We start from the raw sequence: 27,376 nt of genomic DNA on the forward strand, positions 1-27,376 counted from the left end.
TAAGTTCACATAACTCTTTATTTTTTTTTAATATAACCAACTTTTGATAGCAGTGTTATCAGACATAGGCCTATTACAGAAAAGGAGTGATTTCAGCTCATAACAGCTGTAGAAATGTAAACAAAGTATTAATACAAATGATATTAGCAAATAAGATATTGCTATATCTCTCTGTAAAACTATAAACCTCTTGAAACCATATCCCTCTCTGACATACCAGACCAAGTTGTTGGCTAAGTAGATAACAACCTAGCTAAATCTGCTCCAAAGCTAAGTCAGAAAGATTAAATCCCTACGTTTACATAAGTAGTCAGTTTTGTGTTGTAAAGATCAAATAATTTACGTATCTTTTTCCAATATTCTATTTTAATACTTCCTCCTGAAATCATTATTAAATTAGTGCAGTCATTTACCTTATTGTGACTTTTGCTATTTGGAATTTTATGTCGTTCTAGAAATGCCTTTTTTAATCAAAATAATCTTCTAAATCAATATTTGGATCTAGTAGGTCTCCATATGATGAAAGATCCGTCTGATTTAAAATTAAGTGTTCAAACGTTTCTTCTAAGTCCGTTTCACCAATTAAGACAGCTCCCATCATTTGCCCATTCTGCATGACAACTTTGACATATTCTTGTCCTTTGGTACATCTCAGCATTAATTCATGATCTGAACCTAAACCTTGGGCATTGTATTTTCCCAGCAACACAACCTAAATGTAGGAATAAAAACATAAAGGAAACACTGTATGTAGTTATACTGTGTTATGCTAGAGTGGCCAGCAAGAAAATCTATTCATGAAAATTGGGGAGTGTCTCAAAGAAAACATTTGAATGGCACTGCATTAATGTATGGATGACACCACCACACAATCTCCATGAACATTAAAAACATCTAGTGAATTAACTATGTAGGATCTGGACTACATCAGCTTAGAATCATGAAGAAAAAACTTGCCTCAGAGTAAAGAGGAGTAAATAGTACGTATGGCAAAGCAGGTGGTTCATAAATAATAAACAAACATATATTTCTTTATTTTTAGAGAACAGGGTAGAGGACCAGAGTCCCAAGCAAACTCCATGCTAAGCACACAGCCGGATGTGGGGCGCAATCTCATATCTCTGAGATCAGGACCTGAGCTGAAACCAAGAGTAAGTCACTTAACTGAGTGAACCACCTGGGCACTCCACACCTGATTCATTCTTGAGTGCTATAGGTACAATAGCTTTTGGTTCTTCTCACAAAGCAAGACTGAATCTCAGAATGTACCAGCAGAGAATAAGCCTGGAAGAGACATCTAATTTTCTCATTTGAGGGGATCCCTGGGTGGCTCAGCGGTTTAGTGCCTGCCTTCGGCCCAGGGCATGATCCTGGAGACCCGGGATCGAGTCCCATATCGGGCTCCCTGGATGGAGCCTGCTTCTCCCTCTGCCTGTGTCTCTGCCTCCCTCTCTCTCTGTCTCATGAATGAATGAATGAATGAATGAATGAATGAATGAATAAATAAATAAAATCTTTTAAAAAAATAATTTTCTCATTTGAGTAAGTATTTACATGGTTTTAGTTACAAGACTTAATAAAAAGACACTAATTTGCTTATCTTGCTTACCTTATAGTTAAAAAATTTTGTTACATGAGCAAAAAGTTCAAAGCTGAAGTCCAGGTCAATAGATTCTCCTAAACTAGCTGCAGCCATGCATTTCGCTGCATACCATCCCATCTGTCTGGCCTGGGTCCACAACCTCATCTGGAAAAAAAAACATGAGATAAAATTTTTCATTGACCTTGTTTTAAAAATGCTAGCACCTTATTAACGAACCCTGACAGTCCTCGAGACTGGCTAGGTCTAGCAAGTTTGATGACTAGTTGGGATTTTCTTTGCCATAGAAGCAGTCATCAATCCACACTAACTGAACGATTTTGCTGTTTCATAATTCTATCCAAATTACTGCCTTTAAAATTAAAGGATGCTACCAAATCTGTATGTTTCAATAAACTATTACAAATAACTAAAACACTTCAGGAGGTATATCAGGTAAGAATACTACTAATTAACCAGTCTCCTTTTTCAGAATAAATTCATCAATGGCATAAGTAGAGATGACGAATTATCACTGGAAATTCATTTCTAATCCTTCGGTAAGCAATATATTAGTTGGCATCCAGCCCTAGGAAATCTTACCATATTTTAGCAACCAGTCAAACAAACAAGAATTTGTTTTAAATTCTTCCAGTATTAATTTCTTCTTTACTGTATGTTTATTTCTACAAAGTTTTAGGAATACCTGATAGGACACTGGCCTTGAAACTCAAGAGATTTAAATATCAAATCTTCTATATATTTAACTTTTCATTTTTATTTAATTAATAGCCTTAATCTCTTTACCTGAAATGTATATTACCTATTCCATGACTATTGAGAGACTTAAATAAGCTAGCCTATGCCCTGGTAACTAAATTTGTCTTAAAACAAGCTGGCACTTTAGAAACAAGCTGAAAGCACTCTTCCTATGATTGTTATCTCTGCTGTATGTAAAAACAAAGAACTGAAGCTGCCTCTTAAAATACATCTAGCTCTTCTGCTACTTCACACTCCGTAGTTAATCTGAGGAACTAAAACCCCCACCTGTGGAGCTGGTCTCTCACCGAGTGTTGTGTAGCGCTTTTATCTGTAATGTCTACCTGTGTGTCTACTCCTAAGACCACCTCACCTATGGTCATAGTCTGAGTATTGTCCTCAAGGACTTCTGCTCTGCCATGGCGAGGCCAGCAGCACTGAGGGCAGGAGGAAGTGGCCACCCAGTTGGACGGAGCTGTTCAGCTGAGGAAGGGTGTTCACTCTAGGAAGTTTTTTCAGTCATAATTCCCACAGGACCAGAACTGGGTCCTCAGGATCCCATAAGGTCATCATCTATACAGTCAGTTATTCATCTAAAGCTTCACCATTCGGTCTGGTAGCCACTAAACACATGGAGCTATTGAAACTTACATGTAAATAAAATTCAGTTTCTCAGTCATACTCAGCACATTTTAAGTGCTCAATAGAGATACGTAACTAGTGGCTACCTAACTAGACAGTGGTGATCAAAGTATTTAAAGATGAAAAACAAAGTAATAGCCCATAATTCTTTTTAAATCACAAGACCTCCCAGTCTGTTCCATCACTATAATATCTTACCAAAGGGGAAAAATTATTATTATTTTTTTTAAATGTCACAAAAAACTCTATGATAGTTTCCTACTTCAAGTAGCAAAGTGGGGGCACCTGGATGGCTCAGTGGTTGAGTGTCTGCCTTCAGCTCAGCGTGTGATCCTGGAGTTCTGGGATCAAGTCCCAAATTGGGCTCCCTGCATGGAGCCTGCTTCTCCCTCTGCCTATGTCTCTGCCTCTCTCTGTCTCTCATGAATAAATAAAGTCTTAAAGAAAAATAAAAAGGTATGATCATGGATGCTGGCTCACCTGCTGCCAGAATGGGCTGGGTGGCCAGGACGCAGTACAGATATCACCCGCAGCATAGACATCAGAGACAGACGTGTGCATCTGAGCATCCACTTTCAGGCCACCATCTTCTCCTAGATCAAACTAAACAATGTTCCTGATAAGCATATGTGGGAAGAAAAATGAAAGATGTCGTCTTCATTCTCAAGTAAAATAACAAGTCAAATTTTTACACCTTGGTATGCTGATGTGTAGGGAGAAAGTAAAAAACAGTTGCAAAGTTAAGACCTCTCAGCTGAATCTTCAGGGAACCAAAATCCTACTAGGACAGACCAAGTCAAAAATTCTTACATTTGCATCAAGAACACTCAGTAACCATGTGACTACCCCACTCATAATAATAATAATCCTCAATTAGGTAAGCTTCAAGTGCTAGATAGTTTCTCTAAAGGAATCATTTGTAAGAAGTCGTAGGTGTCTGTCTCATCGACCTTTAGACAAATGAGTTGTGCATTATGTCCCATTAATGAGGACCCTTATGCTGGGATGTTAACCGCTTAAGGACTGTAGGCAATACGAAATACTGCAAATCAGAAAGGGAGACAGAACGTAAAGACTGCTAACTCTGGGAAACGAACTAGGGGTGTTGGAAGGGGAGGAGGGCGGGGGGTGGGAGTGAATGGGTGACTGGCACTGGGGGTTATTCTGTATGTTAGTAAATTGAACACCAATAAAAAAAAAAAAAAAAAAAAGAAATACTGCAAATCAAAACATGAATGTAAACTAAATTGTTTTCAGCTTCCTTAAAACAGTTTTACACTAAAACAATGAATGGTTATTTAGGCTTGAGAATTAGATATCTCATACTACTTTAAAAATATTCATAGGACAAAAAATTTCACCTTACATTGTTGCCACAGAGAAAAGGTTCTGTATTTGGTGTAACTCCTGTAGCACTGACAATGAAATCACAGCCGTATGTCTTTTCATTAGTCAATTCCACATATACGGGCCATGCTTCTTTAAAAGAAACAAAAAAACCCAACTTTATTTTCAAATGAAATCACCACCAGCTATCATTAGCATTATGTGTAATGTCTAGAACAAAGAGTGAAAGAAAAAGGCAGGAGAGGACTTTAAAACATACACCTTGATAATTCTTATAAAGTACACATTTGCTTAAGCAATTATAAAGCAATCCACACTGCCTCCATATTTTGGGTATACTTAACACAATTATGGCATTCTAAACATTTTCCTTCAAATTCAAAGAACTTCTAACAAAATGAATTTAAAACTGGTAATCACTTTATAAATTATTTCTTTAAAAGTATTAACTATTTACTTCACTGAGAGTTTAGTCCAAATAGGTTACTTACTTTTCAATCTTTTCCTACATTCATATTCAAACTGTTAACACTACTTTTTTCCATGGAAAAATTCAAAGAATTCAAAAACAGTGGACTATCTCATATGCTAGTTCAGCTGAGTGTATTTCTTCAAATGGTGGTAATTCTCAAAGGAAGTGTGGAATAGGGATTAGATCGTCTCTAACTCCCAAATTTATAGGTTTTTACTCTGTTTGATTTGGGGGAAGTCACTTCACCTCTGAGATCATAAAGGATTTTTTTTTAGTTTGTATTTGTTTTGATCTGCAAGATATTCTGATTGACTCACAGAAGTATGGTGGTCATTTGCACCACGAAGTCCTATGTAAAATGTAAAACTAAACACAAATTATCAGGAAACTTGAAGACTAAGCAATAAAAATGAAATGACTTATATTAAGTAATGGTTTCATTTTTACTTTTTATGTTTAAATTTCATATGGAAATTAAAAGTTTTTAATACAGTGAGATTAAGTTTTCTTTTTAAATTAGTGGTTATTATAGTTTTTATTTTATTACTTACCTTTATCAGTTGTGACTGACTGATTACAACGGTCTCTGGGAAAAGGTAAGGACTTTTTCTTAGAAATTCTAAATTCTTCTTGAAGGTAAATCTTCTTTACTTCACACATAGTTTCAATGTGGACCTTATGAGAAAACTAAAAGAAATACTGTCACCATAACAATTCCCCCAAAAACGAAATGGGTTACTGATGATAAAAAAAATTACAATACCTGTAGAAACATAAAGAAAAAGAATCTTACAATATAAATGGAAACACACTAGATGTCCCAAAATAAACCTCGATTTCTGTGCGTGAAGGGAGTGAGCAGAAATCCATTCAGAACTCAAAAGAACTAGTTCCATTGGGAAGTGACACCAAGTGCACAATTTTTAATATAAGCCTCAGTGATAATTATAAATACAGTTTTTAAAAATTAACAACTGCTAGAGACAATAAACCCATGCCCAATTACTGTTATATCCCAGAACCTTAGTAAAGTGCCAAGTATGTAGTTTACTGAACCAAACTGCTGAAGTTCTCAGGTTAAAAATACTATTAATCTCTCAGGATCTGAAGGTACAGGAAGAAATGATTTTGTATAATTTCTATCACAAAAGTCAGATTTATCATGAAGCCAGCTCCCCTCCAAACTACTCAAGGCTGAAAAGAAATGATACACAGTAATAAGGACTCCATGTATGCTCCCTACATGTAGCATCTCCAATGCTCCTTACAGTATTTAAATATCATAGTCTCTTAACTATTTAAAAACAGAAACATCTAATAAATAAAATGAGTAATAGCAAGTCATCTGCTTATCCAATTAGGGTGTTAAATATATATTTTATTTAGAATTTGTCTAATAACCTTTCAAATATTATATATCAAGTGACCTTTAAGAAAAGATTAATTTAATATAGGATAGCTATGCTCACTGTAGTCTAGGCCTGGAAATCTCTAGCTGGAGAATTAAAAGGAAGGGCAAGAGTTAGATGAATGAGATACTCACTTATCTTTAATAAGGAATTGGGCCAAGTGCCACTGGTTCTGTCTGTCCTAGAGCTTTGGACCTAGCAGTTGTCTGACTTACTTGTAATCAGTCTTTATGAATGGTTCAAGAATTTGAAATTGTATCTTAGGCATATTTAATTAGTATATGAATACATACCTCTTTTGTACCTTTAAGATTCAAGCCTTCATGCCAATCAGGTCCCAAAGCACTGCCCAAATTACCAGCACCAGATTTGGTTTGTGCTTCCTTTTTCCTTCCTAAAAAGATAAACTCAATTAAAAATTCAAATGATCTAAGAATTGCCAGGCAGAAAAGTATACTTGTGTTCTCAAGCTTTTAGGCAATATTAGGATTCTCATACATACATACAGCATGATTAAACTAAGTTACCCGAATTGATCATTATTTTAATGTTTTGTGATATAGAGCTATGAAATGAATTATCTTTCAATCAAGTGTTGAGTATAAACACAATGTGTTTGGGGGATGTTATGTACACGGTAAATATGAAGGGTAGGATCTATGTGATAAGAGGTTGATGATATCCAAAATATATAAAGAACTACAACTTGGTAACAAAAATACAACCAAAATAAAAATGGGCAGAGGACCTGAACAGACAGCTGTTTCCAAAGACATACAGCTGGTTAACAGGGACATGAAATGATCCTTAACATCACTAACCATCAGAGAAGTACAAATCAAAACCACAATGAGTTATCACCCTACACTCGTAGAATGGCTAGAATCAAAAAGATAAGAACAAATAAGTCTTGGTGAGGGTGTGGAGAAACAAGATCCCTCATGCACTGTTGATGGGAATGCAAACTGGTACAGCCATTGTTTAAAAAAAAAAAAGTGTGGAGGTTCCTCAAAAAATTAAAAATAGAATTACAAATAAATGAATAGATACACAGAATTACCATATGATCCAGGAAATGAAACACTAATTCAAAAAGATGTACCCCTATGTTAACTGCAGCAATATTTGGAAACAAACTATGGAAGCAATCCAAGTGTCCATCAACTGATGAATGGATAAAGAAGATGTGGGGTATATATACAATGGAATATTTTTCGGTCATTAAAAAGGAATGAGATCTTGCCATGTACAACATGGATGGAGCTAGATTATGCTAAATGAAGTCAGACAGAGAAGACAAGCTCCATATGATTTCACTCAGGTGGAATTTAAGAAACAAAAAACAAACTAAGAACCAGCCTCCCATACAGAAAACTGGTGGTTGCCAGTGGAGAGGTGGGTGGGTGGAAGGGTGAAATAAAGGGGATTAGGAATACGCTTATCATGAGGAGCACTGAATAATGTACAAAATTGCTGAACCATTTTATTGTACACCTGAAACTAACATTTTATGTTAACTAAACTTAAGTAAAATTGTTTTAAATAAATGCATGCAAATTAAACTAGAAAAAATATTTTAAAACAACGAAATAAAGCAGAAACAGGCTCAGGTATAGAGAACTGGTGGTTGCCACAAGGGAGGCACTGGTGCGCAGGCAAAACAGGTGAACAAGAGTAAGAAGTACGAACTTCCAGTTATGAATAAATCACACGGCTGTAAAGTGCAGTGCAGGAAATACAGCCAATACTGTAATAACTTTGCACCGTGATGGAGGGTAAGTAAGCCTACTGAGGTGACCATATCATAATGTATAAAAATACTGAATCACTATTCTTGAACACCTGAAACTAATAAATTGTAGTTATAATTCAATAAAATATTAGCCAGTTTTTAAACATTTTGTCAACTTTTAGCACCCTCAAAATTTATATTCTTTTTGAACTGTATAAACCAAAAGTTTAAAAAAAAAGATCTTATAATAAAAAAACTAGGTTTGTATCAATGCTTTTTTTAACTCACTGCATTTTTTTGTAAAATTACTTGAGGTGCTATCCAGCTGTACCATCTGTCTGCAAAGATGCAGATGGGCTGGTTCATTTATTTCATTTATATTTCCAGTTTTAATTATATATATTTGTCATTAAAAAAAATGCTGGAAAATCTGTCATATAAGATACAGAAATAAATATTACCTATATTTCTATTCCCAACTATAATACTTTGCTCAATATTCTTATAGCCTTTTTCTATATAGCTAAGAAACTAGATAGTTTCATCTGTGAATCAATGAATTAGATGCTAGATTTACCTTCAGTTGTATATCTGGTTCTTTTATGTGCCATTCTAGCCTCTGGTTTTTCAGCAATGAGCTTTGAAGTCAAGAATTCAGCTGCTCCTGCATCGAAGAAAGTATTCCCAATAGCTTTATCTTTAATGGCCCAAATGACTTCACAGCCTTCAATTTCATACCTAAACGGAATATTAAAATTATTCGGACCAATTTCGAAAGTCTGAGAAGAAATCTCTGTATTTGCAAATAATAATTATCTCTGAAGACAAAAGAAAGTAATTTAAGGCGAATTGAGCAAGAATGATTATAACTAGGAATGTCCTCTTTCAGGATAAAAAGAATTAAAGTAGAATAAAGAAATTTAACCAGTTCATTGAAAGAACATAAAAATAACAAACATATGTAACTGAGTATCAGATAAAATTTCATTGCAATGACCATCACTTCTAGAGTTCCAGTTTCCCCAACACAATTATATGGATATTCCCCAGGGTTCCATGAGTGAGCAGTGCTTTGTTGATATGGTTATAGTGTAATCAATAATGGGTGGATGGATGGCATACAGTTACAATACTGAGAATACCTCACTTTTGTAACAAGTTGTATATTCAACTTGTTGTATACTCAAAGCACGACATTATAGAAGGAGATATAAAAAGGAGAGAATAAGAGTCATTAACTAAAATTTTAACTTTGTTATAAAGGAACCATTACCCTGCAATCCTTTCCCTTTGCCCCAGAAATTTTCAGCCATCCAGCCAAAGAAAGATCGGTTCACAGAAAAATCAAGAAAGAAAGGAATGGCCTTGGTGTACATAGGCCATCAGAACTCATGAGATGGCCAGAGTTCCTGCACATCTGCTTTATCTCTAGTTTTGGTCATGGAGAATGTGGTTTGCCTAGTATTTATTTCACCAAGTCCCTGAAGTCCATTAGATTTTTCTGCTATTAATACTTGTTTTGGTATAACTGATGAACTGGGACAATCCCAGACAAACAGGATACATTGTCATTTTAAATATACTAAGATTTTACTTGAACCTGTAGTGGTACTAAGAGTATCATATGTTAAGAACTTTTAATGCTGACTTCTGGTCAAAGTATTGTCTTCATGTCACAGACACTATAACATAACACGTGGACTTTTCAAGGCTAATCGATAAGCAGATGATACAAAAAAGAAGGTCTAGTACATCTGACTTCAGGTCACCTGATAATCCTGCTTTCTGACAATATGGTAAAGGATCTCCCTGCCACATCTAATGAGCCTTTATTTTTCCTGCTCCCCTATGGCAGAAATAAGTATTTACAGTTACTCAATTTCAGATTCTTTGGAGAATATTCTATTTTATGGTGCTTAGGTCATACAGGATTACTGATGAGCAGAAAACAAAATATACAAATATTCAGTAATATTTTAATTTACAGACAGGCACATCATTATTATGAAATACTTTCTTTACCTTTTATAAATTAGAAATTCTACCATTTTCTAAAAATTTTAAAATAATGTAATAGTATAACACATTATCAGTATAGCTTAAAATACCAATGCTTGACTTATAGGCCACAGTAGTAAGTAACAAATCCCGTACATGCCCTACCTCACAGGACACCTTGTGTACTCCCCTTAGTCTATGAACTATGCCCTCAGAAAGGCATAATCACAGAGATATCACGCAAAACAGAAATAATTTCATTTTTAAAACCAGTCTTAAAAAAATAAAGTGAGGTACAGTTTTGTGAAATTATTTTTTAAAAAAGTCTGTTTGAAATGGAAAGGATTAACCTACACTAGTAAAGAAGAAAACTACACTGAAGAAAGTCAGCATTAGCCTCAGGGGAACACGAGGGCTACTGAAAAACACAACGTGTTTGTGTATGTCATTTTTCGTCATGAGATGACAAACACTTGATCATCACTGGACCTAAGCTGACACAATAGCACTATATATGGCTTTTCTTTAGGAATTTTATTTAATTATATAGTCTATCTCCAACCTAAAGAAAATGAGGAACAGAAAGTTGTAAGACTTTGAACATTTCTGAATGTAGGAAAATTTGCCAATATAAATAGTAATAGTATTAAGTTATACTTCTGGTCATCACTGATGGGAGAAAGTTTGTCATGTGCCTCCCTCCTTTTGGCCCTGTTTGGGTTTGACTTAGTTTTCTTCTCTGCAGTTCCCCATACAATGCCACATACTTCACAGTTACTAGGAATGTACTAGACATTCCTAGTATTCAGGCAATTTAGGACTCGTTTACAAGCTTCCACTGGGATTCACCATCCTGTCAAAAAAAGGAGCAAAAACCTAGTCCGAGAATTAGAATGGACAGGGCTTTGGCAAATTCATCATTTTGATACAAAGTTGTCCTCTTTGTAGTTGGACTCAACTTTCTAGTCTGAAAATATCTAGACTATTCCAGGTCAGCCATCCATCAGAAGATAAAATCACAAAGAGAATCAATGCTCTATATATCATAGCAGGATATTTATTCCTCAATGTTCTCTAATCTTGAAATATCATCTTAAAATAGTATTTTATATTAATTTATGTGTTCACATTTTCTAGCTTTCAAAAACCCAAGAGCTGGAATACCACATATCTTGAAATAGGAGTCATGGGCCAGATGGGTAACCATATGAGTGAAGCAGGGTGAGTATAAATAAAAAGTGGTGGGGGCTGTGGCTAGAAATCTCTAAAAGTGAGCACATTTGAATTGTTTCTCAGTACACTACATGCTTACCATCTATGGGTCGTATCTATGCAGTCACCTGTGTGTGACCCCTTGAGACATAAAACATTCCCTGAAGTCATGTTTTACAATGATACTTCTGCAACTATAAATTCCATGTAAAACTAAAAAGATAAAGTTGATATTTTCCTTGAAAATATATGAAAAACAATTACATTTATCTTTGAATTTCGGAATACCGAGATGTTTTCCAGTCTCCCAATAATTACATGAATCATCGAACAGTGTTTAAATAGTATTTTAAAATAATACTTACACTAGTTCAAGTGCAATGCCACCATTCCCTATAATCATTATTCTTTTAGCTTTAGTAAGCTGTTTCTGAAATTCCTGTTTTAAAAACAAAATGAGACAATGTTTCACAAATAGTGGGCAAACCTTGAAGCAAGAGGCTTTGCTGATATTTTTTAAATGTAAGAATTTTATCCAATTTACAAAGGAACAGAATAAATCTCACTTTCCAACTCTGCAGGACACATCTTCCCAATATTACAGGTGCTGTTTCAGCCAAGCTGCCTTCAGAGCGATGCCTCTGACTTTTCTTGCCTCTTAGGTCATTACATTTAGAATAGTTCCAAATTTCAGCAAGAAGCATGATCTCTAGTCCGTCACATTCCCAACTACTTGATCAGATCAATTTACTAACAGGACTGATTTGTATCCTGCATACAGGATTATTCTTTTTCATCTAGTTCTTCAGTTGACACTTTCTGTGGAGTCACTCAACACTAAAAACTTGCAGGAAGAGTCCCTGCTCTAGGAGTTAGTAACTTGGGCAAGTTGCCTTGGATTCTTCAACTATAAATGGAAAAAAAAGCGACTCAATCTCATTAGGTCTCTGTAAGCATTAAGATAATATAAATAGGGCGGCCTGGGTGGCTCAGCGGTTTAGCGCCACCTTCCACCCAGGGCATGATCCTGGGGACCTGGTATCGAGTCCCACATGGGGCTCCCCAGAGGGAGCCTGCCTATGTCTTTGCCTCTCTGTGTCTCTCATGAATACATAAAATCTTTTTTAAAAAATTAAGATAATATAAATAAAGCTATTAGAAGAGGGCACAATAATGTCTAACATTTATCAGAAAAAAAAGGTTATGTTCTTATAAGACAATTAATTGATGTCTCTCCCACCCTGCTCTTCTGCCCTCTAAAAAAAGATCACAATGTGCTTAGGGAAGCCATGGTCATTTTTATGGCACTTCCAAAAGTACAGAATAGTCCCACTGTTTCACGGTGACACCTGAATAGCTAAATTCCTCTTCCTACAATGTCAAGTTACCATTTCTATTAAATTCATCCAAAAACTTACTGTAATAGTCAGTAACCACTGCAACTGACTTGTTTAAAATTCTAAAAAAACAAACAAACAAACAAAAAAAAAGGCTGAAGTTAATTTTAGCTTGTACTACACTGAGCAAAGTAAATAATTTAAGATCCATTAAAAAAACTGGATGTGGAGATGAATGGCATGAGTTTAAGCTGTACTTCTGATTAACTTTTACTATACGTAAATAACCTCTCCATCAGAGTTTTCTATTTGTAAAGTGGGAGTAATACTGTTACGGGATTATCATAAGCAGCCAGTGAGTTCATGTATGTGGAGGAACACAGTTATGAACTCAATCTCTGGTAACAGGAACTTGAAATGTCTACAAGAAGATAATAAAGTCTTTCTAGTTGTCTCAATATCCCTATTTAATTAAGAACAAGCTGAAAGAAAACATCAGTTTTCAAGAATATAAAACATTATTTTTATTTTTTATTTTTTTATTTTTTTTAATTTATTTATGACAGTCACAGAGAGAGAGAGAGAGAGAGAGGCAGAGAGACAGGCAGAGGGAGAAGCAGGCTCCATGCACCAGGGGCCTGATGTGGGATTCGATCCCGGGTCTCCAGGATCGCGCCCTGGGCCAAAGGCAGGCGCCAAACCGCTGCGCCACCCAGGGATCCCTAAAACATTATTAATAAATGTAAATTATCACCCTGTGAACAGAACAACGAGCTTGAGTTGTAAGATAGAATTTTTTTTTTTTTTAAAGATTTTACTTATTTATTCATGAGAGACACAGAGAGACAGACAGAGAGGGGCAGAGACACAGGCATAGGGAGAAGCAGGCTCCATGCAGGGAGCCCAATGCAGGACTTGATCCCGGGACCCTGGGATCATGCCCTGAGTCAAAGGCAGACACTCAACACTGAACCACCCAGGCGTCCCAGTCCCGGTAAGATGGAATATTATGACTGGTGGGGGCAGCCCGGGTGGCTCAGCGGTTTGGCGCGACCTTCGGCCTGGGGCCTGATCCCGGAGACTCGGGATCGAGTCCCACATTGGGCTCCCTGCATGGAGCCTGCTTCTCCCTCTGCCTGTGTCTCTGCCTCTCTCTCTCTCTCTCTCTGTCTCTCATGAATAAATAAATGAAATCTTTAAACAAACAAACAAAAAGAATATTATGACTGGCAACCAGAAAGAGCTTCTTGGCAAGAAGGGTCAATGAAGCCAGAAGCCCTGAAATCCGTTACCAGAAGCTGTGGAAGGTTCCACAGAGTTTTACCTTTTTGGGATAATTTATTATGGTTCCTAAGCAGAACAATAACCAAATGAATTTTTCCGTTCTGGGATTTTGTCATGATTCTGTACCTCAAATCTTCTGAATGTTAACTTCTTTGCTAAGGGGTAAGTTCAGTAAGTTTGGGATATGCTTTATGTTTTTGGAAAAAGACCATTATTTAGGTTGCAAATCACATATTCCCAAAGTACAATAATAAACATATGCATAATGTAAGTTAGACCTTTAGCTTAATTTTTATATCTGGGACACATCGGACAATGGAAAGAACACAGAGCATCAGCATGAACTAAAAAACAGGGAAAATTATCAGCTACAACCTATCTGAAATTGGCAATAATAAAACATTGTAACTATTTTCTGGTTTATGGATCATTAAAAAACTCTTACAAGATTTAGGAATTAACACTGTGAGTACTTTGATTCAAATACAGAAAAATCTAAGAAATATTCATGTTCCTTTCCTATGACCCAACCCCAGAATGTTACCTGAGCACTGTCTGTATCACGGATTCCTAATACATAAGGATTTCCTTCACATATCAACTTTGGTTTAGCTCCAGCACACAGACAGAGTTTCTCATACACATGCTGACTGCCATCTCCTGTTAAAATGCACTGTAAAAACACAGAGCAAGGAAGGGGAAGGGAGAAACATTTATCCATGGGTAGGTACAATTTCATTTCAAATAAAAAATTCAAGAAAGCAAAACACACATTAATGTTGCCTCTTGGTGGCACTCAATACTGTGTTATAGCAATTGCAAACTTAAGAATGCAGTCTCCCATCCAGTCAGTGATCTGCCATCATTTTGGGGTCATGAACCATTCTGGGAATCTGGTGAAAACTATCTTTCTCCCTGAAAGGTACATTCACACCAGAATTTTGCATAAAACTTAATCTCATGATATTCGGCGAGGTATGTTGACCTCATGTTAGAAACTAAACATTTAGAATTTTTTTAATTGAACATTCTGATGTTATACCCAGGGCAGGCCTTAATGTACATTTCTGATCTCAGTGGAAATTACTGTAGGAAGATCTAGTAATTCTAATGGTTTTAAGCCTTAAAACTGGTATGGGTACAGGGGAGTACAATGTGGCAGAAAAGGTTTCAATGTATGTCTTCTTAATCTAAAAACATCAGAAGTGCTCAAAAAGAAAAAAAAAAAAAAAAAAAAGAAAGAAAGAAAGAAACCAGTATAGTCTTCTTAGGTACAAATAACAATCAATTTACCAGCAAATAAATGCTCTTTGGGGATATTTTCATATTAAGTGAAAAATATATTAACCTTAAATCTGAGCATGTACTAGCTTTAAAGTTATTTATATTAATTTTTGATTGAGTCTGAATTTGAACCTAAAATATATATTTGAAATCCATTGTTTTTGTTCTGTAGTATCAAAAACCTACATATAAGTAGTAGCCCTTTGTAAGTGTATATATATATATATACTTACATACATATACATACATATACATACATACACACACACACACACACACACACACACAGACTATGAGATACCAGACTTTTTCAGAGTGGTTTAGAGATTAACATTTGCCCTGTGTGTGATTTATAAAACATGGCAAATCGTAACTATAGCACTTGATAGCTACTGAGACTTTGTTACCCATTGTAATTCTCCAACTGCATAGCAAATACATAAAGCTAATATTTCAACACAATATAATGGGTATACAAATTCTGTACAAGTCTTCCTGCAGATAATATAGTTAGAATTTTATCCGACAAACAGCAGTTATACACATTGAGCAAATTTAAAAAATAATTTGCACTTAGCTACTGTAAAAACAAACACATAAACTCTTCATTGGCTACTGTTAAATTTTTGGAAGTAGACATGAAGATAAAACACAATCTGTAATTCATTAAAGAATATAAAGGATAAGAGAATACAAACATGATCTCATTTAGGACACGTTCAACAGTAATGGGAAGCACTCTGATTTATTCACATGCCCAAATATAAATTCCTTCACAATTTATTAGTATACCTTTGAGCACACGTCTATTTGCAAATTAACAGACACAGATGTTATATGGGATATATACTACTGTAAATATTAGGATTCATTCTGGTTTTGGGATTCAGATTTCTTATTTTTTTCTCCTAAAATTCAGTACTTTTTCTTATTTATTTATTTTTTTTGTTTTGAATGTCTCATATGTGTGTTTTCTCCCTAAGGAAGAACTCACGAATTAGAGCTGCTTTAGAGAAACAACTGCAAACTCTACTGCCCATCTTGCCTGAAGCTCATCTGAGGATACTGCTGATCACCTGGCAACACCCTTTCCAGAGCCTGCTGTCTGCATTCCCATGTGCAGTGGGTTACTGGGTCCTGCTGAGTTTATAGCGGAAATGTCACTCATATCTGGGCTGTTCTTTCCCATTACACTGTCCCTGTCTTAGTTCAGGCCTTCTACCATCCTGGATCACTGCAGCCACCTTCTGATCTGGTTGCTGGCCACAAGCCACTCACACCACCTTATCCTTAATACTGCTATCAGATCTGCCTTCCTAGGACAGTATATCATCACTCTGCCTCCACTGATGATAAATGAATTTCCTGGCATGATGCAAACAGCTCTTTGCAGCCCTGTTTGGCCTCATCTGCCCATCTCCTTTCCTTGTCCCCACCTAGAGTCCTCTGACAGCGTCACTCATCCATATGCCCCCTTCCTTTGCTTTCAGCCTTTGAATAAGCAACCTCCTTTTCTTTCCTACAATGCCCCTAATTAAGAACTCTTACTTCACTCACCTTTTAAACCTGTTCAAACATTACTCCCTCTGTGAAGTCCTCCCAAATCCCTCATATCAGCCCTTTGATAAGAGTTCAGTGACTGTGCTTTGCATGTCCCTAGCATCATATGCGTGCACGCGTATATTCCCCACAACACTGGGAGCTCCCAGGGCAGGTTCACTGTAATGTTCCCGTCCCAGCACTTAACATGGTGCCCAGAACAAAGTAGACACCATACAAACATTAATGCTTATGTAAAATGTAAAACCGAAAATGCTAAATCAAACTAATTATATAATCCCAATAAACTCACAAGATGTGTAAGTTTTCCCAGTAATAATACAAATCAATGTTACTAAACTTTATATGCTAGGGCCCTTGGCCATGGTGGGGGTACAGATGGGGTCAAAAGAAAGCAGGCGAAAACTCATCAAGATTGAACAGTGGATAGTCATTAAGGAAAAAAAAAATCCTCTTACATGTTCTTTACTTTTCAGTTGCTTTACTTCGGATTGTATAACCTTAACGTTGGGAAAGCGATTTTCTAACATGGTTTTCGGTTGCTCTTCAACATCAAACTCCTCTAATACTTTAGAAACCTGTATTAAATCCGAAAGGTAAAAATGTATGTTTTTAATGTTTCCTTTTAAAAAATTTAAATAATAAAAATACCGTCACTTCTTTTTATACACTACTTACTTCATGTACTTACTTTCATAAAAGAAAGTCGGCCAGTCACATCACATACAGCATAAAGAGGGCCAACTCCACATTTTAAGACCTGAACTCAAGTATTAGTCCTAGCACTCAGGCAGGGCAGCCAGGTCACTGCACCTTAGTCTCCTAGCCTGCAAAATGAGGGCTGACTCTACTTACTTCTGCATACTTTCACCACACAGCTTGTTGATTTCCTTATCCTTACAGTTTTCTCTGTCCACTCATTAGCTAACTTTATTGTGATCTGGCCTTCAGACTCTTTCTTATTGTCCACACCTAGTAGCTTCCTCTTGGACTCACTTTTCTTCCAGTGCAGCTGTGACTCCACTGCAGATCATATCATGTTTTGCCCAAACTCTACTTCCTTGCTCTCTTATCTTTAACCATTACCCTGCAAAGCTGCAACCACAGATCCAACTACTGCTTTCTCCAGTCCTATACCTGGTCTGTGGTGGAAGGACCACACCTTGCAGATATCATGTGACCTCAGCTGCCCCTTAAATACTACTTGGAAATCCTGCTACACAGCCCTAGTAGTTTGCAAAACTTTTAGTCTCAAGACTCCTTTACAACACTCCTACAGATAACTGAGGACTACAAAGAACTATTGTCCATGTGAGTTAAACCCAGTGATATTTGCTATATTACATAAGAAAACTGAGAAAAATTTAAAATATTTAATTCAATTAGAATAAAAAATCCAAAACATGTTAAACATTTTATAATATCCTTTTAATAAAAAATAACAATTTTTCCAAATGAAATTAAGAAGAATGGTACTGTTTTATGTTTTTTCAAATTTCTTTAATGTCTGACCTTAATAAAAGATCTGCTTCTGCACTCAAATTATTGCAGTATGTTAATTTGACTGAAGTATATGGAGACGGTTCAGCCTCACACAGATATGCAGCCTTTTCAGGCAACTGTTAATTCTTTGATGTTACACTAAAACCCAACAAGCATGGTTTCTTAAAGATTAGTTGCAATGTAGAATTTGAAACCATATCAAAATAATCTTTCATACTCTGTTACCGTGAAGTCCACTGGTCTATCTTGCACTTTGAATGGATCTTGTAACATCACATTCATAATGTGGACAATAGTGGTTTCCTAAGTTAATGGAAATCTTCCCAACATTAACACATTTCAAATCACTACAATATCATAAAAATCATTATTATCACCAACAATCTCACCAGAGAAGTCTTTAAGTACTATGAGACTCACAGTGAAGACATAAGTTTTCCAAAATTCTAATTCTGACTTGAAAGCTCTAATTGGCAACAAATACTGTCACTTGTTTTCCTTGAAGGGATAGGCTCACTTCACTCATTTTCCAAATATGAATTACTTTGTCAGTTGTTCTTTCAAGTAAAGTTGGTGTTCATAAAAGAGGAATTAGTTCCTCTTGCAACTTGGCAACTGCACAACTGCTTTTCCTTGAGACACTACCACTCCTGTGCATAGAACAAGTGCCTATGCCTACATCCCATTCCATCATACATGGTATTAAAAAGATGTGCAGTTAAGAGTCAGGATTTAATAAAATTAGCATTTTTTTTTTACTGACTTTAATTCATTTAACTGAGTTTGTAGCAGAGAAGAATACAAGGTACCCCTAGTACACTTTAGCCATGGTTGTTCTTATACAATCGGTGTTTAAGGGTCAATATAGTGAGAAGAGTAACATCTTCCATCCCTCAGTAATTTTTCCAAATGTTCATTGTTCTGTTTCCCAAACACATTCTATCCTCCTCTGCATTCCCAGCAAATAATTTTACTCCGAGGTTCAAGGAGACTAAAAACTCTTACTACTTCTTTCCACCATCTATACATTTCTCCCCTTAGTCTGCCTTCCTTGACCGGTTTTTACCTTTTCAAGGTGAATCCAGCAATCTGTGCTCTATATCCCACTGTCTCTCACCTCCTCAGAACTCTTTCCTTATTCTGTATTCCTTATTTTCCTTTATGTATGGCCTTTCCTACTGATTTCTTAGTATCAACAGGTAAACAAGCTAAAGTATCTTTCATCTTAAAAGAATAAAACTCAACTTAATGCTAATCCTCATGTCCTCTATTTGCTGCCACCCGTCTTTTCTACCTTTCCAATTAAATTTCAAAAAAGAAAAGTTATGGTGACTTCATGTTAGAGTTACCTTCACTAACTTCTGAAAACAGTATAAACTGCCTCAAAGTCACCAAGATTTTACTAGATATAGGCACTTTTTTGAGTCATTGTCTGACCTTACTATTCCTGTAGATCTGACACCACTGACCTCTTTTTTTTTTTTTTTTTAAATCAACATGAGACAGATTAAGGGGGCACCTTAATCTTTTTTTTTTTTTTTTTTTTTTTTTTTAGATTTTATTTATTTATTCATGAGAGGCACAGAGAGAAAGAGAGGCAGAGACACAGGCAGAGGGAGAAGCAGGCTCCATGAAGGGAGCCCAACGTGGGACTCGATCCTGGATCTCCAGGATTGCAACCCGGGCCGAAGGCGGCACTAAATCGCTGAGCCACCAGGGCTGTCCCTGACCACTTCTCTTAATTAAATTTTTGCCTTCCATGTCTTCAGAGATACTCCTCTTTCATAGTTCTCCTCAATCTAGACTAATAAGAGTGGCTGTTTTCAGGTCTTCCTTTCTCTGTGACCTTCCTTTAAATGTCAGTGTTCCACAGGACCCTGCTGCTGGGCTCTTTCATTGTATAAATTGCATCCCATGCCTATGGCTCAGCTGACACTGAGACAATGATGAATACTAAGTTATCATCTCCAGTGTTCTCACCTACTGAAAATCCTCCAAAAGTTTGGCATCATCTAAATCTGGAGAAAATAGAATTCTGTACATAGCATACAAGCCCATAATGGTCAGGTCCCTGCCTACTGGTTCCACCTCACACTTTTACTCTAGCAGCACTGAATTAGTACCTCTTACAGCATATTGCACAGCCACATACTTTCATGCACCTGGCACTTGCCTGCCTCCATTTACCTCTTACAGACATGGGGAAACCTACTACTCTTTCAGTCTCAGTTTCAATGTACTCTTGTAAAGCCTTTCTGGATCCCCAAAGGCAGGCTTTGGCACTCATTCATAATACATTTATAAAAATGATTATGCACATATTGCAATATGACCTCAGCTGTTTTTGTTTTTTGCCACAATCAGGACAATTCCCATATTGTATGATAACTATGTCTCACAGATCTGTTGCCCCCAATAGAAAGGAATCATTCTGAGAAAGGTCTACTCATTAACCATGAGGGCCATGAAGGCAAAGGACCTGTATTCAAAACCTATCTATATACACCTCAGACATTGACCCAACCTCACTATGACTCATTTACCTCATCTATAAGTAGGGTAATAAAAGAACTTACTTCATAGAGTTACTTAAGGATTAAACTAATACATTTAAAACATTTATATATATTTTTTAATTTTTTTTTTTATTTATTTATGATAGTCAGAGAGAAGGAGAGGCAGAGACACAGGCAGAGGGAGAAGCAGGCTCCATGCACCGGGAGCCCGATGTGGGAATCGATCCTGGGTCTCCAGGATCGCGCCCTAGGCCAAAGGCAGGCGCCAAACCGCTGCGCCACCCAGGGATCCCTTCTTGCATTTAAAACATTTAGAAGAGTGTTTGGTGCATAGTAAATGTTCTAGAAGTAATGTGAGTTATTATTAGTAATCTTTTTTCTCCTTTAGAAGTTACACATGCCATGAAAGCAAACAGTACCTAATATAAAATAAAATGTGCCTCTTTATCATTCTCTGAATCTCACACTACCCCACCACTACTGCTGTCCCTTGATTCCAGAGATAATCAGTAGTGACTTTTTGTTGTATGTTCTATACTTTCTATCTCTATATTCTGGGTGCCTAGCACACTGGTTGATACATTGTATAAATGCTCAAAAAATGAGAAAAAGGATGCAATTTCCTACTCCTGAATATTAAGACTAGCTGATATTTGCATGTTTGTTATTCCAATGCACTTTCACATGTTAGTATATCTTAAACTCTCAACCTTGTTAAGTAAGCAAGGAAGGTATTATCCTAATATTATAAGTGAAGCAACTGAGATAGAGATTAGCCACAGCTAACCAAGCAGCCAGAAAATAAGTTAGGCCTAAAACCTAAGATTTTTTTCTCCTTCTACTGTACAAAATTTACAAAATTAGCAAAAATTGAACTCAAGTCTTATAACTACGTAAGAGTTACACCAAATTCATTCTGGAAAACACTTGTAAGGCCCAGCAATACATTCTGATCCTTTAAATGAATATATATGCTTTCTCTTTTAAGAGATTGATAGCCATAATTTATTCTATTGTTTTCTCAATCCTGCCGTAAGTCCTTTGGCTGTACCTGGGTAGTAAGATCTCTTACATACCTCCAAGCAGGTTATAAAGGATCAACATACTGTATTAAATTACCTTTGGTCTTAGGGGTTTACAACATGAGAAAGTTTTATTATCAGAATATAAGGGAAAACTTATATTAAAGACTATGGTAGGATTCTTCCCTGAATTATGGGAACAAAAGATTTACTTACGTAATTTTTTTGCATAGGCATTATAACACTTCAGTATATGCATAATTTATAAATATGTAAATATACATATATTAGGACATCAGTCGAAACTTTTTTGATGTGAGGTACACCATATCAAAAATGTTTAGAGATCACTATTCTATATCATGACCCAAATGATTTCAGACTCCTAAGGTAATGATATGATGCATGTAATGTAAATTCATGGAACTACTAGGTGTTTTGAGATGCTTATTACACATCTGAAACATTATCTGCAAGTGTAAACTTGCCTAGGAAGCACTTTTCTGATTTGCGAAGGCACACATTTATACACATACACTATATACATATGTATATATACAACTGCACATAAATCGGATATCCAAATGTATTTGTATTCATAGTTTACATTTGCATAGCATTTTTCCTCAAAAGAGCTTTATTTAAAATTTCCTGAAAAGTAATTCTGAGTGGGAGGAAAAGATGGGAAGAAAAAAAAGGACTACAAATTCAAATCATTTGAGTACTTTTTGTATTCAATTTAATTCTAAACTGAGCTTTGATTTTAAAATGACTATCAAAAGAACATTTGTCCTTTTAAACATCTGAAAACTGTAATTACACTACTATCAAAGTCACTGAAACTTAAAAACATTAATACTGAGATGCCTGGGGTGGCTCAGTGGTTGAGTGTCTGCCTTTGTCTCAGGTCCTGATCCCAGAGTCCTGGGATCGAGTCCTGCATCAGGCTCATTGCGGGAGCCTGTTTCTCCTTTTGCTTATGTCTCTGCCTCTCTCTCTCTCTCTCTCTCTCTCTTTCTCATGAATAAATAAATATTTTTAAAATAAAATAAATAAAAACTAAAAACCCGAATACTAAGAAAGTTATAAATAGATTCTTACCTGCTTGAAATTTGTAACCGCTTTAATAACAGGGTGAGCTGTTATCAGGAGGATATCTTCTGATGGAAACTGAATAGCCAACTTATAAAAAAAAAAAAGTTGGGAGAAAATATATGGTAAATAAGATTAAGTGTTAATATATATATATACCATGGGGGATAATGCAACTTTAATAATGTTACTAACCTGGGAAACTATAAACTCACTTTTCAACATCTAATGGTCTTCATTACTCTGGGGCTTGTTCCTATTTATGGGGTGATGGTGAGTAATGCTCAACTCTGATATTGACAAAACGAAGGATATATTTATACTAAACACAACAAAGATCTGCTGAACAAGAAACATGATGCAAAGAGGTATTCCTTATTTACTTAAACTACTTTACATACCAATTTAAAGTCATGCAGAGAAAGAGAGGAAAATATTTTCCTAATTAACAGTTAAACCAACTTCTATTTATTTTAAAATAATATTTTCACTTCCTTGCACAAGTATAATATTACGGCAAATCCTTACTAGTAATAAAAACTCAGACTCTTAGCCTGACTTTTCCCAAATGCTTTGGCATCACTATTCTGCCTCTTCCAAATGTCGAACCAGTATACACCCTAGGAAAACAGAACCATTTTAGTATTAGCTTCAACAGAATTGGGCAGCCCAGGTGGCTCAACGGTTTAGTGCCGCCTTCAGCCCGGGGTGTGATCCTGGAGACCCAGGATCGAGTCCCACGTTGGGCTCCCTGCATGGAGCCTGCTTCTCCCTCTGCCTGTGTCTCTGCTCCTCCCTCCCTTTCTCTTGAATAAATAAAATCTTAAAAAAAAAAAAAAAAAAAAAAAAAAGAACAGAATTTAGAGGCTTAACTTGCCATTTTTCATCATTTTCTTCTGGCTACCACCTCTCTCTTTCCCACTTTAAACTTCTTGAAAGAATCTTCTTAAATTATACTCCGGTTCCTCAACTCCACCAAGTGGAGAAATAGTTCACTGCAGAAATAGTTCTTTACCTTCTATACCACTGTTAACTGAGCATGTTCAACCAAAAAACTATTAGAATAAAATAAATTCAGTAAAATTTCAGGATACAAAATTGATACGCAGAAGTGGTCAAATTTCTATACACTAATAATGATCTATCAGGAAGAGAAATTAAGAAAACAATCCCATTTACAACTGCATCAACAACTGCATCCCATTTGCAACTGCATCAACTAGGAGTAAATTTAAACAAAGAAGTGAAAGACCTATATTCTGAAAAGAAATTTAGGAAGACAAAAATAAATGGGATGATCTACCATGCTCATGGATTAGAAGACTTATGACTTAGTGTTGTTAAAATGTCCATACTACCCAAAGCAATCTACAGATTCAATGCAATTCCCATCAAAATACCAATGGCATTTTTCACAGAACTGGAAAAAGAATCCTAAAATTTGTATGAAACTGCAGAAAATCCCAAATAGCAAGGCAATCTTGAGAAAGCAGAACGAAACTAGAAGTATTATGCTCCCTGATTGCAAACCATACTACAAAGCTGTATTAACCAAAGTAGTATGGTACTGGCACAAAAATGGACACACAGATCAATGGAATGGAACACATAGCTCAGAAAGAAGCCCATAGATGGTCAATTAATCTCTGATAAAGGAGGCAAGAATGTACAATAGGGGAAAAAGTCTCTTCATAAATAATATTGTGAAAACTGGACAGCTTACATGCCAAAGAATAAAACTGGACCACTACCTTACATCATATATGGACATACATTCAAAAGGGGTTAACGACCTGAATATAAGACTTGAAACCCTAACACTAAAAGAAAACACAGGTAATAAGCTCTTTGACACCAGTCTTCGCAATATTTTTTGAACTATTTTCCTCAGGCAAGGTAAAACAAAAAGCTAAAAAGCTAACACAAGCAAATGAAATTAAATCAAATTAAAAAACTTTTGCAAAGAGAAGGAAACCATCAACAAAACAAAAAGACAACCTAATGAATGGGAGAGGATATCATACATCTAATTGAGGTTAATAAAATATTACACAATATTTAACTTCTTTTTAAATGGGGAGAACCTGAATAGACATTTTCCCAAAGAAGACATGCAGATGGTCAACACCCTTGAAAACATGCTCAACATCACTAATCAGGGAAACGCAAATCAAAACCACAGTGAGACATCACCTCATATCTGTCCCACTGGCTATTATCAAAGAGATAAGAAATAACAAGAGTTGGTGAGGATATGCAGAAAAGGGAACCATTGTATACTGCTATCGGGAATGTAAATTGGTGCAGCTCCTATGGAAAACAGTATGGAGGCGCCTCAAAAAATTAAAAACAGAACTACCATATGACCCAGCAATTCTACTTCTGGATATTTACCTGAAGAAAACAAAAACAGCAATTCAAAGAGATACAGGCACTCCTATGCTCACTGCAGCATTATCTACAATAGCCACGCTAGGGAAGCAACCTAAGCATCCACCGATAGACGAATGGATTAAAAAGATGTGGTATGAAATATTATTATTCAACTATAAGATAAATGAAATCTTGTCATTTGTGACAACATGAATGACCCAGGGAGTATTATGTTGAGTGAAATAAGTCAGAGAAGATAAATACCATATAATTTCACTTATTTGTGGAAACTAAAAAACCAAACAAAACAGATTCATAGATACGAGAAACAGACTGTTGATTACCAGACTGGAAAGAGGTTGGGGGTGGGGGAGGCAGGCAAATTAGGTTAAAGGGATTAAGAAGAACAAACTTCCAGTTATAAAATAAGCCATAGGGATGTAATGTACAGCATACAGAACATAATCAACAATATTGTAATAACTTTCTATAGTGGTAGAGAGTAACTAGACCTACTGAGGTGATCATTTCATAATGTATGAAAATATCCAATCACTATGAGAGACAGACACCTATAGGATATTGTACGTCAATACTTCCATAAAGAAAAAAAAGAGCATCTTCAATTCACCTATACATCCTTAAATTCCACCAATTCTTCTTAATATCACTTTATTTGAACTTTGTATAATAACTTGATAATATTACCACTCTCTTTACCTTTCTTTTCTTTGTATTTCTATGATTTATTTCCCTACTTTGTTTTCATTGCTACACCTGGCCCTCAAAATTTCTTCATACTACTAAATTCGCCTTCCAATTGGCCTAACAGTCTCATTTTAACCAGCTGCCCCTGCCCTAAACACACTGGAGCTAATCACCTCTCAAAATTTTTCATTTGACCACATTAGGCCACAGCTCCTACTTGCAAGTTCTTATTAAATTCTTAGCAAGACTTACATGATCTGGCCTCTGCCAACCTTTCTGGCTTCATCTCCGCTTACCTCCCCTCAACACCATGTACGTTGAACTTTGCTGCTCTCAGGTAGTGCCATGCTTTTCCACCTGACATTATATCCTAGCCTCCCTTCGGACCATCTGATTGTTCATGTCTACTTGGTGAACTTCTGCCCATTGTTCTATACTGAAACGAAAGGATCCCATCAATTCATGCCCTACCAACTCTTCAGGCACCCTAAATTGGAACGATTTATCCACATGTCTCTTCTACTAGACTGTGAGTCCTAAAAAGGAAGTAGCATGCTTTGTTTATAAATAACTAATCAGCTCTTAGTACAGTGTCTAGATCTTAAGTGTTTACTTGGTGGGGGGGGGAAAAAAAAAAGGAAAATACAGACCTGGAGATTAAAAGTTTGCAAACAACTCGAATTTCTTGCACTACTTCTGTGACTTCAATAATTGCTTATATTTACTTAAAATGTTGACTTAACAACGACAAAAAAAAAAAACTAGTCCTTTTTAGACTAAATATCTATCTATCTATATAGTCTGATTAGTCACTATAATCAGAAAAGCACTCCCCAGATACATTTAATCCCTTGCTGGTTGTTTTACAAAACATTACTAAAGATGAAATCTCTTTTAATTTTGGGAGTTCAAAGTATAGGAAACAACGTAAGGGTTTAATCAGTTATTGACGATGAACTAAGGACCTGGCGTTTACTTGGAAGCTGGATTCCATCAACTAACTAAGAAAAGAGGCTGAATTTTCTGACCAAGTACTTCTTAGTTTTAAGGCCTCTTGCTGCTCTGGCATAACTAGGCCCAGAGTCTGATTCCGTCGGCTTCGGGGTCCCCTTCCGAAACACCTGCTCCCCACTCCTCCCTGCGGCTGAGCGAAGCGAGAGGTACTAAGAACTTCGTCCAAGGGCCACCTCACAGTCTCTAATACCTGGAGAGCAAGAAGGAGTGGGGGGGGGGGGGGGGGGGGAGGAAGCGGCTAACAGCGGCTCACAGGGATCCAGAGGAAGGACGTTGGGAGAGACGGGAAGGTGCCCTGAGCGCCACCGCCCCCAGGCCGGGGAAGCGGCGGAACTCTGCGCGCCCGCTTACCTGCTCAGCACAGGTGACACCCGCGATGCCTCCGCCGACCACCACGAACCTCCCTGCCGTCGAGGGAGGGCGCGCGGCCTCCATGCTCTCAAACTCCTTGGTGGTTTCCTAACAACCAGAACGCGAGCCCCGGGAGCGACTGCTTTGGGAGCGGAAGTCAAGCTGGGCGGCCACTTCCGGTG

At 36.5% G+C, this 27,376-nt stretch overlaps 1 protein-coding gene and 1 long non-coding RNA gene across 4 annotated transcripts; one reads left to right on the top strand and one right to left on the bottom strand.

Annotated features, from left to right (window-relative positions):
* Positions 1 to 27,376, bottom strand: PYROXD1 (pyridine nucleotide-disulphide oxidoreductase domain 1). Of its 3 annotated transcripts, none has more exons than XM_025455301.3 (12): positions 27,195 to 27,376; positions 22,758 to 22,838; positions 17,074 to 17,193; positions 14,316 to 14,444; positions 11,516 to 11,589; positions 8,518 to 8,678; positions 6,502 to 6,602; positions 5,351 to 5,486; positions 4,347 to 4,456; positions 3,461 to 3,583; positions 1,610 to 1,747; positions 1 to 712 (listed from the first exon to the last, which is right to left on the bottom strand). In XM_025455301.3, the coding sequence occupies exons 1-12, from the start codon at positions 27,276 to 27,278 to the stop codon at positions 467 to 469; spliced, it is 1,503 nt and encodes a 500-aa protein (XP_025311086.3). In that variant the 5' UTR covers positions 27,279 to 27,376; the 3' UTR covers positions 1 to 466. The 3 variants fall into 3 exon arrangements, with proteins under 3 accessions (XP_025311086.3, XP_025311085.3, XP_035563237.2); XM_025455300.3 differs by having other exon boundaries at positions 4,347 to 4,459; positions 27,195 to 27,375; XM_035707344.2 differs by lacking the exon at positions 17,074 to 17,193 and having other exon boundaries at positions 4,347 to 4,459.
* LOC112665484 (uncharacterized) lies at positions 711 to 17,283 on the top strand. Its single transcript, XR_003140397.3, has 3 exons — positions 711 to 1,151; positions 11,076 to 11,159; positions 16,039 to 17,283. It is a non-coding gene; the product is annotated as an uncharacterized LOC112665484 (long non-coding RNA).

Source organism: Canis lupus, chromosome 27 (genome assembly GCF_003254725.2).
Source record: "Canis lupus dingo isolate Sandy chromosome 27, ASM325472v2, whole genome shotgun sequence".
NCBI classification, from domain to species: Eukaryota; Metazoa; Chordata; class Mammalia; order Carnivora; family Canidae; genus Canis; species Canis lupus.

What these genes read in the sequence shown, in the direction of transcription:
- PYROXD1 (XM_025455300.3), bottom strand. Translation starts at nt 27,278, where the DNA reads ATGGAGGCCGCGCGCCCTCCCTCGACGGCAGGGAGGTTCGTGGTGGTC. An exon ending in CGGTTACAAATTTCAAGCAG is followed by an intron (nt 17,194 to 22,757) that starts GTAAGAATCTAT and finishes GATTTAATACAG; the next exon opens with GTTTCTAAAGTATTAGAGGA. An exon ending in ATCTTAAAGGTACAAAAGAG is followed by an intron (nt 5,487 to 6,501) that starts GTATGTATTCAT and finishes TATTTCTTTTAG; the next exon opens with TTTTCTCATAAGGTCCACAT.